At 53.9% G+C, this 15,167-nt stretch overlaps 1 protein-coding gene across 1 annotated transcript in view; it reads left to right on the plus strand.

Moving 5' to 3' along the window:
• Nucleotides 1–14,277: 14,277 nt before the first annotated feature.
• Nucleotides 14,278–15,167, plus strand: part of LOC102503351 (transmembrane protein 132D) — a 399,636-nt gene continuing 398,746 nt past the window's right edge. The window contains exon 1 of the mRNA XM_027771410.1: nt 14,278–14,408. Within this exon, the coding sequence (XP_027627211.1) occupies nt 14,324–14,408 (85 nt within the window). The 5' untranslated portion in view covers nt 14,278–14,323. The remainder of the gene's footprint in view (nt 14,409–15,167) is intronic.

The following is a 15,167-nucleotide window of genomic DNA, read 5'->3' on the forward strand; positions in this document are numbered from 1 at the left end:
GAACCGCTCGGCATTGTTGCCAGCGAAATGTAAGGTTCCAGCTGTCCCAGATCCTTGCCAACACTTGGTATTTTCACATTGTAGTTTTATTTTAGCCGTTGTAATACACGTGCAACGGTCCCTCGCATGGCTTTCATCTGCATTTCCCTCATTACTAATGATGCTGAGCAGCCTCTAATGAGCTTGCTTCCATCTGTATGTCTTCTTTGGGAACGTGTCCGTTCCTATCCTGTGCTATTTTAAAGTGGATAACGAAGCCAGGTTGTTTTTCTGCTCAGTTTTGTATGTCCAGTGTATACAGTTTTTGTCATACATGTAATCTGAAATTACCTTTCAGTCTATAGGATGTCAAAAATTTTTAAAAATTTTACAGGGGGCCAGCTTGGTGGTTGAGGTGCGGGACTCTGACACAGCCAGCGGCAGTGCGAGTCCCGGACCTGGTGGCTTGCTTTCTCACTTTCCCACTTTCTCTCTCTCTGGTGGGTGCACAGGTCCTGTAGCAAATTAAAAAAAAATAATGATAAAATTAAATACATAATTCTTTTTAAAAAAATTCAAAAATGAACAAGTGTTTTGCAGGGCAGCCTTTTTATTTTGATAAAGCCCAGTCTAACTTACATTTTTCTTTGTGAAGTCACTTTCATTGTCTTAGAGCTCTTTGCCAAACTGTAAGTCAGAAAACTTTTATGTGTTCTACAAATGCGATAGTTGTAATTTTACATTGAAACCTATTTTTAGTTTCTTTTTGGGTATGGTCAATTCACTTTTTTTGCATATGAATAACCACTTGTTCCAGCATAATTATATTGTCAAGCCCGCTCTTTCTCTTCTAAACCGCCTTTACATCGCTGTCACACTCTAATGAGATGCGGTCGGTGTGTCCCCACAGCCTGTTCCATTCCAGGTCTGTGTGTCTTTTCACCAGTACGAACTACCTTAGTTACCAATCTGTATAATGAGTCTTAGAACCAGATAATGAGAACCTTCTAAATAACATTTTGTTGTTGTTATACTAGTTCCTTTGATTTGCAACATAACTTTGGGAACTGCTTTATCAATTCACTTTTTTAAAAAAGGTTTTGCTCCAATTTTGATTGAAACTGTAGTGAACCCACAGAAGATTCACCTTAGTAGCGATGGGAACTCCTTAATAGTGATGAGCTCTCGTCTATGAGCATGGTATCACTGTCCATTTAGATTGGATTTCTGGCATCACTGCCTTTTAGATTTTACCAAAGTCTTCTCGATTTTGGTGCTGTCAGGGAGAGTGTTTTTGAAGTTTATTACTTATTTATCCCAAGAGTAAGAGGGACAGAGAGAGCCAGAAATCCCACTGGGTCTCGATGTGCGCCACCCCGGCACGGGCACCCTACCTGTGCCCAGAGAGGTCCACGTACGAACGCCTGAGCACCCCGGCCTCCTCACGGTGTCACCACTAGCCCAGAGAACACCATTCTTTACTAAGATCCGAACTGGTGATCATTTACTCCCATGCTATGGAAATCCGGCGCAATTGATTTTGCATATTGAACTTGTGTCCTAAACGCCTGTTTTAATGACTTTCCCCCCTTTTTGCTAGACTTTTGCCAGTGTTCTACAGAGGCAATCGTGCCATTTATAAATGCACTTTTGTCGCTTTGTCTCACTCCTGATGCCCTGTCATCATTTCCCTGCCGCTTGTCTGTGAGGCTGGCGAGGGCCCCCAGCAGGTCCCTAAGGGGCTGGCGAGCACGCCGCTGCGCTGTCTCTGGTGCCAGGGAGGCGTCGGCCTCACGCGTGTGAGCTAACTTACAGGTTTCTCGGAGATGCTTTCTAGGAAGATGAAAAAGTTCTGCTCCTTTTTAATTTGCTGAGAGGTTTTATCTTAGGTGGGCCTCGAACTTCCAGTACTGTTTCCGCTGTGCCCCCTGAAATGTTGCACTTTGATTTATTGTAATACACTGTGACTTTTCCCCTAATGACTCTTATGACTTTCTTTTTGACCCACATATTATTTAGCTGTTTGTTTTTTACTTTTGAATATTTGAGCTTTTCTAGATGCCTTTCTTTTTTTTTTTTGGAGAGGTTTTTAGCTACAGGGCGCGTGCGCTCGCCAGACAGACAGAGACAGACATAGAGACAGAAAGCGAGAAATCACCCCCTGGGGGGATGGTCACGCCGCAATCCCTTCTCCTCCATTCTCCTCTCGGGATCTTGGGCACGCACACACACGCGCCCGACGTGAGTTTTAAGCCACCGGGTCCGGGACGTGAACCGCGGTTGACTACGTGGGAGTCCAGCGACACAGCCATTACGCTAACTGCTGGTTCCCCTAGATGCCTTTCTGACGTCAGTTCAACTTAATTCTATTTTGACCAGAGAACAGCGTTTGCAGAATGTTAACGTCTTTATTTCTTTTATATAGTTTTTAATGGTCCAGAATTGGTTCCATCTTTCTAAATGCTCGTTGTACTTGCAAAAAGAATCCTATGTTCTTCTCGCCTTTTGTGAGAATGTTTGTTTTTCTTCCTTCCCATGTGGAGGTAGGAGGCAGAGGTCTGGAAATAGCGCCTTCCCCTTGCAGACCCACTCCAGCTTCACTCAGCCAGCCCACGGGCCCCTCTGCATGCCCGGCACACAGGGGACCCCAGGGCCCGCGATGGGCCATCCTCTGTGGCCTCAGCGTTGTCACCGTGCCACTAAGGCCGGCCAGGGTGCTGCTCTTCCTGCTGGGCAGGGTGCTGTGTGAATGCCCACTGGGCCGTGTGGCCGCCGGCGCCGTCCTGGTATTGTACTTTCTTACCGGGCGTTCATGTACAGACCCCTGCCATTTCTGAGAGAGGGGTGTGATGAGGGGCCTGTCTCTGTGCCCCCTTACACTTTGTGAGGTTTGCTGTATGTATTTGGACGTTCTGCTAAGTAAACACACACTGACGATTATCAGCACTAGGTAAATGGGTTCCTTTATAAATCACAATGTCCCTTTTCCCTGATAGTATTGCTTATTAAGGAGTTTATTTGCCCTAATATCAATGAATTTTATTTTTACTTTTTAAAAAAGATTTTTGCCATAGGATAAACACTCACCAGAGACACAGAGAAAGTGAGAAGTCATCTCCCGGTCTTGTCTCGTCCATTCTCCTCCTGGGGTGCTGGGTACACATGCACCCAGCATGATTTTCAAAGTACTGGGTCCCGGACTCGAATCACAGCTGGCCATGTAGGAGTCCAGCTCCTTAATTGTCATGCCCCCTGATGGCCCCTTTGCTTTTTTCTTTTAAATTGATGCTTGCATGGTTTATTTTCTTTATTCTTTTATGTTTAGCCAGTTAATGTCTTTATAGTGTGTTTCCTGTAAACCGCGTATGATAGGGTATTGCTTTATATCCTTTTGAGAAGCTGTGGGGTTATCAGAAAAGTCGCAATGTATATTCTCTGTGGTTCTGTATGCATGAGCTGTGGCATGACTTCTCCAGTGACCCACACGTCTTCTAACTGGCGTAGACAGCTTACATTCCTGCAATGTTACATGCAGCTGGGCGTGGGTCTAACATCTTCCCAGTTGAGTTTGGTTGTACTGTCTACTCTCAGTGCATCCCCCCCTTTTCTGCATGCCTTTTGGTTAGTGGAGTAGAGTTTACCATTCTGCCTCATGTCTATGACTGCGTGATTGTGCTTTAAACAATGTCAGCGGTAGCTGCCCTGGGGTCAGCGCAGGCTTTAGTGAACCCAGCCTAGCTCTGAACGGTGCGACACTCTTGCATGGTGTGAGGGCCTGTCGTCGGTGTATTTCCAATCCCTTCCTTCTACCTGGGATTTGATTTATGTCATTTATTTCAGTTTTGCACATATGACAAACCCCAAATACATGGTTATTGTTTTTACTTTATATGGACTTTTGATTCCCCAGTTTTTGCTATAGGGCGTGTGTGCTTGCCAGGGGTAAGGGGAATGTGAGAATTCACCCCTGGGGGGATGGCCACACCACAATCCCTTATCCATTCTCCTCTCGGGATTTTGGGCATGCACACACATGCGCCTGGCTTGTTTTTCAAGCCTCTAGGTCTGGGACTCAAACCATAGAGTTGGTCACGTGGGATCCAGTCTCCTTAACCACCATGCCACCTACTGGCCCTCCTGTAACCATTGTTTAAGAGAGCAAGTGAAAATAGAGAGTTCGGATCTCATAGGCACCTGCCTTCCGACAACTCCCAGAAGGCCTCAGCTCTTTGTGCAGGCGCACAGCTCTGCCCGTTGACACGTTCCTGCTGCCGAAGGGCCTCCTGACCTATCTCAGCGACGTAACAGGAAGGCAGTGCCACACGTCGCTTCTCTAGAAGTGTTTATGTTTCCAAAAGATACTTTTACTGGAATTCTGGGCTGATGCCTTTCCTTTCAGTGACTTTAAATCTGTCACTTCGCCGTCTTCTGGCTTACATAGCTTCCAACAGGAAGCCTGCTAAAATGCCTGTTGTTGTTTTTCATTGGTCTTTTTCCTTTCCTTCCCAGCAGTTTGGATAGGGTGCGTCCTGAGGTGTATGTGTGTTTAAATCTATTCATTCTGCTTGGTATTCTGAGCTGCTTGAGTCTGTGACTTGATACCTTGCACTGCTTCAGGAAAATTGTCACTGTTCTCTCTTCAGATAGTTCTGCTTCCTTGTTCTCTCTCTTCTCTTCTTGGGACTCCAACTGCATGTGTGCTGGACGGCTTCACGTTGTGCCATGGGTCCTGGATGCTCTGTTCTGTTTTCCTTATTGTTCCTCTTTTTTCTCTTCGTGTTTCAGTTTTAATCATTTTTTTTTTCCCAAGAGATTTTTGCTATAGGGCACATGCACTTGCCAGAGAGAGACAGAGACAGACAGAGAGACAGAAAGCGAGAAATCACCCCCAGGGGGATGGCCATGCTGCAATCCCTTCTTCTCCATTCACCTCTCGGGATCTTGGGCATGCACGCACACGTGCCTGGCGTGAGTTTAAGCCACCGGGTCCGGAACTTGAACCATGGTTGACTACATGGGAGTCCAGTGACATAGCCGTTATGCCAACTGCTGGTCCCCAGTTTTAATCACTTTTGTTGACCTATTGTCCCCTCATTGATTCTTCCCTTGGCTGGTTTTAGTCTGTGAATAACTCTATCGAAACACATCCTCCGTCTCTTGTTTCATAGGAATTTCATTATTATGTAATTCCTAGCCTTTCCATTTGACATTTGCTCGGTTTCCATCTGTCAAATTCCCTGCCTGGTCACAAAGTTGTCCACCCTCCCTCATGGCCTGGACCCTGGCTCCTGTTCTCCCCCTGCTGCTCTGACACAAAGTAAGCCACCGTTCACGTCTCGTCTGCCTGTGAGGGCTCCGTCCTTCCAGGTGACCCTACTAAGTGGGCTTGAGGCCTAGGTTTTGTGGGGAAGGTGACGGTGACAGTGGGAGGAGGCATACGCCTGGCATTTGCGTCCTGGGGCTGCCCGATCACTCAGGGACCTGTGACCTGGCTCTGGCAGGGCTCGGGGAGGGGCTCAGAACGGAGACCCCATTGAAGCACTTGTTTCTTTTCTTTTCTTTTTAGAGCTATTTTATTTTGCTCTAGGACGTATGGGCTTGCTGGAGAGACAGAGAGACAGAGACAGAAAGTGAGAAATCCCTGCCCCGGGGGCAGGGGAGTGGCCACACCACAGTCCCTGTTCTCCAGTCTCCTCTCAGGACTTTGGGCCTGTGTGAGTCTTAAGCCGTAGGTCTGGGATGCGAGCCGCGGTTGATTATGTGAGTCCAGTGAGGAAACCATTACACCAACTGCTGGTCCTCCTTTCTATCATGAAGGAATATAAATAAAGAAGAAGATGAAGAGGAGAAGTGGGAGAAATACCCAATGGAGCTACCGAAATTCTGATCTGAGTCCAACATGTTTAGTAAGTCCCTACCTCTGACATGCACAGTTCCCCCAGGAGCTGTGTACAAGCAATGTTCAATGCTTGGTCCTCCTGTGGGTCCTTGGGCATCAGAGGCTAAGCCGCGTCCTCCCACTGACCTCTGCTGGGTCGGCCCTGCGCCACCTGCTCTGTGTGGTGAGCTCTGAGGGCGTCCGGGGCCTTCTGCGTAAGAGCACCTGTGTCCCCGTTCCTGGGACTGCTGTTCCCGGGGAGGCAGAGGGAAAGGTGCTAACTGGGCGATGTCAGCATGCTGCGTGCGAGGGAGAGTGCGTGGGTGGCTTCCGGTGAGGGCGAGGCATTCGTTATGCAGAAGTGTTAGGGTTGCACGTCTGTGTGTCCCACAGCTCCCAAGATGCAATCTACCCCCCAATGGGTGGTGGTAAGAGATGGAGTCTTTGGGAGGTGACAAGGGTTAGATGAGGCCCTGAGGGTGTAGCCCCCATGAATGGGGTCCCTACCTTGGAGAGCCAGCAGAGGGCCTCTCCCTGCCCCTGTTCCCACCCCTGAGACACGAGAAGGTGGTGTCTACACCCAGATGGGGCCTCCTCGGGAGCTGATCACGCCGGGCCCGACCTCAGGCTTCCAGCCTCCAGGGCGGCGAGGCGCGGAACTCCGTCGAGCTGTGTTGTGTACCCTGGCGTGTAAGAGTCTGCAGTGCAGCCGTGGGGACAAAGTCAGGACTGGCCACGGCACAGGGTTGTCTGGGGCCAGAACTCTGGGGCGCCATGAGGCCTCCGGGCGGCTCCGCTGGGTGTTCTGTGCCCTGGGCCAGCAAGCTCCCCGGAAAGGGCCAGCCTCCCATGCCAGGGCTTCCAGGCCCCGGGTGGGGTGTCCGGCTGCTCGGCTCCCCTGTGGCTGCAGCACAAGGGTGCACAGGCCCTCCTGCGCCCGCGGCTCTGCTCGTGATGACGGTGTGGGGACGGCATGGGCTGCTCATGCTTCAATGCTGTTCTTCTTCTGATGAAAAATAAAAAACAGATTTTTTTAACGTGAAGAGCAGTTTGACTGTGGACTGTACAAACCAAGCGGCTCAGGCTTGTTCCAGGCCTCGTGTTCGGCCCTGACCCCCCTTTTAGCTCTATTGCAGCATAATTGGTCAATAGGAGTGTGTGTAATTGAAGTGTGCGGGGCTGCCGGGTACATGTGCATGCCGTGAATGCTCAGGTTAATCACTCCTGTGTACCCTTTCTTCTTAATTGGCAAGTAAATGTTCCACGTATTTACGGCAGCAGCGCAAGCCTTGCTGTGTGTCCGTCATGGGACGGCCGGGCAGCCCATGCCACATGCGTGTTGTCAGGGGCTCGCCGTTTTCTGCGGTGAGCACACTTACGACGTGGTCTAGCAAAGCTGGGGTCACACAGCAGAGCACCCCCACCCTCCAACATAGGGGGCGTCCCCAGTGGCTCTGTCCCCACACCTAGGCAGGCGATGGCGGAGGATGGAGCAGCGTGAGGAGACGGGCAGGCGGCTGTAAGGATAGATGGTGGGAGAGTGGAGGGCAAGCCAGTGGGACTGCTGGGAGATTTTGAAAACCAGAGGGACCAGCAGTTAGCGTAATGGCTATGTTGCTGTACTCTCATGTAGCCGACTGTGGTTCAAGTCCCAGACCCGGTGGCTTAAACTAACGCCGGGTGTGTGTGTGTGCGTGCCCAAGATCCCGAGAGGAGAATGGAGGAGAAGGGATTGCGGCGTGGCCATCCCCTTGGGGGGTGATTTCTCACTTTCTGTCTCTCTGTCTCTCTCTGTCTGTCTGGCGAACGCACGCGCCCTATGGCAAAAACCTCTCCAAAAAAAAAAAGAAAAAAAGAAAAGAAAAGCAAAACAGAGTGACATGATGCAGTTTGCCTCTCTAAACCTCAGTTCAGCCTAGAATATGTTTCACTTGCAAATTATATGGAATTTAAGAGCTTATTTGTTACTTTGATTTTCTCCACCCATATAAATAGACAAAAAGTAAAATAAAATAAAAGCCAGGTTCTCCCCGCCAGCCAGGCCTCCGGGAGCTCTCTGACGACCGGCCTGCGGCTCGCCTGCTCCCACGGCCTCTGCATGGAGGTAATTGTGCCCAGGCGTGCAGGCCCGACAAGGCAGCCCATTCTCTGCAGTGGTCCCCGCTGCTTCCAAGCCTAGTCCTTGAATTGGTTTTGCAGAGCTGGGGTTTAAAAAAATTCTGTTGCTGAAATTTCCTGCTGGTTTTGACAAATCAACCTAAATTCCCGTTGTTTGTTTTTATGATTACGCCGGCGACAGCAGTCTGGCCCTCTTTTAATTGTCTTCCTCTCCCCTGCGCGGAGCTGCCGTAAATCAGAGAAATGCTGTGAAAATGACAATCACAGCAGCTTCCGTCCCCCCAGCGCACGGGCCTTTCCATCTTTCCATTTTGTTAATCACAGCCGGAATGATGCATCTGCCTGGAGGCCCCCTCTCCTGTGAGACGTGAGAACGGAGACGAGAGAGGAGAAATGCCGACCCGCTCGGTCCTGTCTCTGCAGTCCAGGAGCCATCGGAGACCAGACATGTGGCGGGCTCAGGGTCCTTCAGCAAGCTAAGAAGAAGGCGGTTTGGGAGGAGTGCTGCCCACTTCCGGGGGAGTGCGGGGCCGTCTCCCACAGCAGAGCCACGCTTCGTGGTGTCTCGGGAGAGGTACCCGGCCCACCTTGCTCCCTCCACAGTGTGCGAACCAAGAGCCTCGTGGCCTCCAGGTTCTCGTTTAGCTCCAGCAGGCTCGGGCCTCGAATGGCATCCCTTCCTTATTACCAGGCTTGCTCACCCAGTAGGAGTGGTCGCTGTCCGAGTGTGGACAGTCAGCCCCCACTCAGCATCGAACTCAGAATCTTCCATCGGGGTGGCACCTCCCAGACCAGCCGTGTCTGAACGACCTGTGCCTTGAACACTCAGCACCTTCCATCGGGGTGGCACCTCCAGACCAGCCGTGTCTGAACGACCTGTGCTGTGAGCACTCAGAACCTTCCGTCTGGGTGGCACCCCCAGACCAGCCGTGTCTGAACGACCTGTGCCTTGAACACTCAGAACCTTCCGTCTGGGTGGCACCCCCAGACCAGCCGTGTCTGAACGACCTGTGCTGTGAGCACTCAGAACTTTACGTCGGGGTGGTACCTCCTAGACCAGCCGTGTTTGAACGACCTGTGCCTTAAGCCGCTTGCTGTCTTTGTTCCGGAAATCTAAGCACTTTCGCTGGTAGCTTTTAGACAGACACGTACCTCTGGCCGTCTCGGTTCTCAGCAATGTCCTTTGCTTTCATATTCTTCCCCAGAGGGAGCAAATTTGACCTTTAAAGCTTTCAGGTTTGGAGGAAGAGTGGTAATGCTGCTCTGCAGTCATGAAAGTCTTTTTGAACAGCTAATCCCGAGGGGACAATACTACCGCTGGGACCTGCACAGGGCATGCGTGACTGTGGACCGTGCTGTCCAAACCGCAGACTCAAACGTGCATGACCAGAGAGCTCCCGGCCAGCCTGCTGTGTGCCCTCGTTCCCGCCTCTTGTACAAACTGAGTTGGACGCTGGTTCCCCTGAACCCCTGCTCTTTCTGGGGGGCACTGTTGTACGAGGGCCGCTCCGTGGAGGGGTCTAGCCCGTTAGTGTAACCTGCTGTTGGCACCGAGAAGTCCCTGAACTAGACAGTGACCCTGTGTGGGTCCTAGCTCGGAGCTGCTGGCGGGTGCCTGCCAGGGTGTGTCCTGGGACTCGGAAGAGTCAGGTGACTCGGAGGAGCCGCGCTTCTCCCAGTCAGGGTGCAGCCTTTGGAGAAAGCGTACAGCCCAGGGCTCCCAGCCAGCCCGTCCCCGAACTTCCCCTCCCACTTCCTGGAGCCCAGGCCTCCAGAGGCCGGCTGGCAGGGGAAGCCTGACCTCGAACTTCGTGTGCAGTTGAAGATGGTTTTAGGAACTGATGTCCAGAACCCACGGCGTGTGTCAGTGATTGAGAGAACGCTTGCTCACAGCGCACGGCTAATTCGAGCGACCGGGAATTCACCGCCCTTTGCTAAATCCTGGAGGCGCAGCGCTGCCCCTGCAGCCGGTCTGCGCTGGTCCCGCACCATGGAAGGGCCCTGACTTCAGAGGGCCCTGTGCTGCCGCTGCTCCATAGAAACTAAGTGGATTTCAACGTGCGTACTTTTCAGGAATCGCTAGGAGGCGAGTGGTAGAAAACCCAACTCCAGCTGGCTGAGACAGAAAGGGGATTTACTGCCTTTTTACAGTAAGAAGGCCAAAGGTACTCTGCTGTCCAGCTAGGCTGGACGCGTCCTCAAGACTCGAACTCCTTCCTCCGCCTGGCCTTGCTTCCTCAGGCGCTCCATCCAGGCAGGTCTGCCCTCGTGCCGGGGGTCGCTGGCTTCTGGTTGCTTCCGCCCCCCCTCCCCCCCAGCGGGGCGGTAGAAAAGAGCGCGTCTCTCTCGGAGTGTTCCGGCGCGGCTCCGACCTCACCCACTGCACTCGAGGCAGGCCGAACTTGTCCTCCAGTTGTTCCTGCGAGTCATTTCCTTGGCCTCAGCCCTGCCCAGGCTGCAGGCGGGCCGAGACTCCAGCCCAGGTCAGTGGTTCACTCACAGTGCAGGGGTGTCTCCCGGCCGGGATTTCAGGGCACCAGCCTGAGAGCTCCGTGGGGACAGGGATCAGCCGTGTTCCACCCCGACTGTTCCTGTGGGTGTCCTGCAGTTCATGCCAGCCCTGACTGCCCTCCCGTGTCAGTGCGGACCCTAGGGCAGCAAGGTCCCAGACACGACCGCCCCACGCAGACTCCGGCAGCATGTGGAGTCCCGGCTACACACATTCCATCTGACCTGGTACAGTGTGGTAGCCCCAGGGCCCCCCTCAGGCTCCGTAATCCTCCAGAACTCCTCACAGAAGCCCCTGAGAGTGGTGCACAGTGTAAGAGTGATCGCTTTGTAATAAGGAGGAGACTCAGGGATAGCCCAATGGAGGGGACTCAGGCAAGTTCTGGGGGCCGGAGGGCACAGAGAGCCACCTCGCTCCCTCCTTGTGTGGGGCCATCACTGTCCCCACTCATGGCTGCGTCGTTCACCACAGTGTCGCAGCCTGGATGGCGGAGTCTCCGTGGGGCTTGTTCCCTGCAGGGGCTCTGTCACTCGCGGCCCTTCCCTCCCGAGGCTGCAGAGTGAGCCTGAAGTTCCGGCCCTCACCACCGGCCTGGTCTCTGCTGTGGCCAGGCCTGCCCTGCAAACATGGAGTCAGCCAGGATGCTGAGGAAAAGGAGTTAGAAGTCAGACCCTCATGCTTCCGGTAGCACCCCATTCCTTCCAGGCCTGTTGACCGCAGTCGTGGGCTCCCGCTTCTGGGCGCACCTCCTAGTCCTGCCCCCACTGAGCTGGGTGTGCTGGCCCGCCTGTGTTCATGGCCCTGTCCCCAAGTGCGGCTCCCTTCACGCCTTTGCCCCCAGCGCCCTCTCCTGGAGTCTGTCCCTGGACTCCTGCACCTTTGCAGAGCAGCCGTCCACAGGCTGTGCCAGGGAGGGCGGGCTTCACCGGGGGCCGGTCTCCAGGGCCTCCCTCTCGTTTCGGTCCTGAACGTCCTCTGTCTCCTCTCGCGCATTTATGGGCGAGTCTGTTTTCTGCATCTCTGGCTCCTCCCACCGGGACCGGGTTCTGCTGCAGGACGGAGGACGAGTGTCAGGCAGAAGCAGAAGCCACCAGAGGGCTGCATGGTGGGCTCTCGGGACCCGCCTCGCACCCAGGCTTGGTCTGTCTGTGGCCACGGGAGCACCACGGGTAAATTTTACGTGTGGCTCTGTCTCTCTATGAGTTTTTGTCGTAGGGCGTGTGTGCTCTTGAGTGACAGAGGAAGGGAAGTGAGAAATCACCTCCGTGAGAAGGTGATCTGCGTGTTCTGGTTGAGGAGGTGTCGCGATGAAGCCATGGTAACACACAACTGGACCACAGAGGAAAGCCTTGGGTTCGTGCCCCCACCCCCCAAGAAAGAAGACGTTCCTTTTTAATTAAAAACATTTTAAAAACATCTGAGTGGACCCAGCCCATCCCACCTCCACGCCTGTGTGTGGGACGGCCACGCCGCGGTCTTGGGCATGCATGCACTTGCACCCTGCGTGGTGTTCCAGCCGCCAGGTCTGAGACTCGAAACCTGGTTGGCCGCCTGGAGTCCAGCACTTTAGCCACTTGCTGGCCTCTCTGTCTTTCTGCATTGTTTTCTTTTCCTCTTCCATTGCTGGTGGGCAGATGTAGCTGCATGCGTGTGTGGGCGTGAGAGAACACTCACCGCGCCATGTGGCCAGGCCACACCCTGTCCCTCCGTTTTCCCATTCCAGTAGGACTTGGGCACGCACGCACTCACACCCACTGTGTTTTCACATCACGGGGGCTGAGATTTGAACCCTGGCCGGCCCTGTAGGGTCTGGCTTTGTATACACAGGGTTTAACCGCTGTGTTGCGATCCCCTCCCCAGCCCAGTCTGTGTGGTCCCAGAGCCCAGAGGGTCACACTGGAGATGCCACTGACACAGGCGACCCTCATACACACACACGTGCACGCACACACACATACACACACACATACACTCACATATACACATGCACATGCACAAACACACATATACACACATACACTCACACACATATACATATGCACATACAAACACACACATACACACACTCACACATAAACACACACGTGCACGCACACACATATACACATACACACATACACTCACACACATATACACATACACACATGCACACATATGCATGCACACATACATACACATACACACACACACATATACACATACACACATGCGCACATATGCATGCACACATACATACACATACACACACAGAACACCTCATTGCAATGGGACAGATGGAGGCATGGAAGAGAAACGGTCTTGACTTCGCAGAACAGCTGACTCGCTGACTCCCCGGTGAGACGCGAAATACCGACTCCACAGCCACGACCACGCAGGAAGCCAGGCGTTCTGTTTGGACCTTTGGGAAGGCCGTGCTTCCTCGTTGGGGAGCCCCCCAGCTTCTTGGGTAGCCTGGCTGGCCCTTTCCGAATGGCCAGCTCCGCCCTTCCCTGTTTCGTAAGGGATCATGATGTTCCTTGCCAGGTCTCCCATTAAAGAACCGTTTTCTCTTGAGCTCGCCCTCTCAGACAGGCACAAAACTGCATTGTACTTGTGCCCACGCTAACAACTGCAGTGACCTCCATGTGACCGTCTGACAGCCGGCCTCTTTCCAGGTTCAAGTCCTGAACTCCCGACCAGTTGGCGAATGCCCTGAGGTTCCCGTTTCAGTCTGCCCTGGACGTCCCCCTTCCTCGTCCAGGTGGAGGGCCCGCCGCAGCGGTCCTCAGGGTGCAGCCGCGTGTGGGGACGAGGGGCTTCCCTGGACGTCCCCCTTCCTCATCCAGGTGGAGGGCCCGCCGCAGCGGTCCTCAGGGTGCAACTGCGTGTGGGGACGAGGGGCTCCCCTGCGGCTTGGGTGCTTCGGCTTTCCATTTTTACAGCTCACCATCCTGCTGCTCCAGGGTCCAGCATTTAACCCGGGCGTGGCAGCTCTCGGAGGTGCTCCGGCCACGCCGTAACAGCACGGCGCAGCCCGCATGGGGTACGTGGCGGCCTAAGAGCTTAGAACCACAGACCCACTCCAATTCCAGCTGTGTGCCTCTCGCTGGAATTCACATAAACAGTTCTGTGGCGTGAAAGGCCCTCTATTAGATTTATTTCTAAATTCTTTTAAGGATGTCAGCGTGGAGCCCCCAGGATGTGACGAGGGAGCAGAGCAGACCAGCCTCTGCGGCTGCAGGAATTAGGCCAAGCGGTTGGAAATGAGCAGTTGGGCCAGTGCGGATGGGTGGATGGAACCAGTGGTCCGGAGTGAATTGAAAGGGCAGGTGCGCCGTGAGCAGAGGCACCGTGTGGCAGCTGCGGCTGCACTTCGGGCGCCGCACGGCCGGCTCTGGTTTCGGCTGGATCATCCTCAGCTGGGATTTGTTTTCTTCCCAAGCCGGCTAGTCTGAAATCCCCTCCTGATTTGAGGCTTGACAGGGGGACTGGAGGGTCGGTGTCCCTGGCTCCTGCGGCAGCTCACAGGAGCACCCTGGAAGCTGGTGTCCCAGTGAGAGCGTGCCCACGGCTGTCTTTAACAAATTAGGATTTTCAGAAAGGTAAACCTTTTCAAGGGGGAAAAACAATGTAACTTAGTGAGCAAGAGTCAAATACAGGAGAATGGCGGGCTAGATAAGGTTATCAGGAACTGCGCGCACATGTGTACGCACACACACCTGTGTCACAGTTGGGCACACCTGGTCGGAGGAGAGCGCGCTGGAATACGCAAAGCCGGTGCAGAGCGGACCGATGCCCTAGGGGGCAATGGGACGCTACCTCACCCTTGAGGTTCCTTCCTACAAGACGGAGGTGATTTGATGGCTCCTGCACGGCCAGTTGTATCCGTCTTCTCCACGCTGACAGCCGACGGTGCAGACCTGGAGCCCCAGTCGATAGTGAACGGTAGGCACCGAGGTTCCCTTCCCTAAAGCCTCCTGTGGCAGGGAGGTGGGCTCTGTGAGTGTTCCAGCTCGGCTTTCAAAGGGCGCGCAGGGACCGCTATGCCCCGGTGCCAACTCCACGTAGCTTTTCTTAAGAGGTGGGATCCCTGACCGCCCTCAGAGGCAGGAGTAGGCAGCGGTGGCCTGGGTGCATGCCCATCCCGGGCCAGCTGCTTCTTAACGCTGACATGGGTTCCCAGCTGCCGTGTGAATCCGTGCGACCAGAACTTCAGAGATTCCATACGAAAGTGCAAGTCCAGGTTTTCATGTGCAGTGTCCCAACTGGAGAATGTGGCCACTTGTTCCATGGGGTGGCTGTAAGGAAGCAGCCCTGCGGGGCGGGTCACAGGAGCAGAGGTGTGCGGCTCACCGAGAAGCCCCGGGTCAAGGCGCGGCCGCCAGCGTCTGGGGGGGGGTCTGCCTTCCGTGCGACCTTACTTGGGTTAGCTCCGTGCCCTCATACTGGGGCGTGGACGTGGGCTCTCACACGCCGCGCTGTTTGGGAACCGTCGGGTTTTCAGAGATGATTTGGACTCAGTGCAGTCTGGCCCTTATGCTCTCCCTTCGGACTCTGCCCTGCGCTCCAGATGTGCTCTGGGACCAGGACCCTGACCCTGACCCTGACCCTGACCCTGCGCTCCAGATGTGCTCTGGGACCCTGACCCTGACCCTGACCCTGCGCTCCAGATTGGCTCCCGGACCCTGACCCTGACCCTGACCC

Source organism: Tupaia chinensis, unplaced genomic scaffold, assembly GCF_000334495.1.
Source record: "Tupaia chinensis unplaced genomic scaffold, TupChi_1.0 Scaffold000211_1, whole genome shotgun sequence".
In the NCBI taxonomy this organism is placed as follows: Eukaryota; Metazoa; Chordata; class Mammalia; order Scandentia; family Tupaiidae; genus Tupaia; species Tupaia belangeri.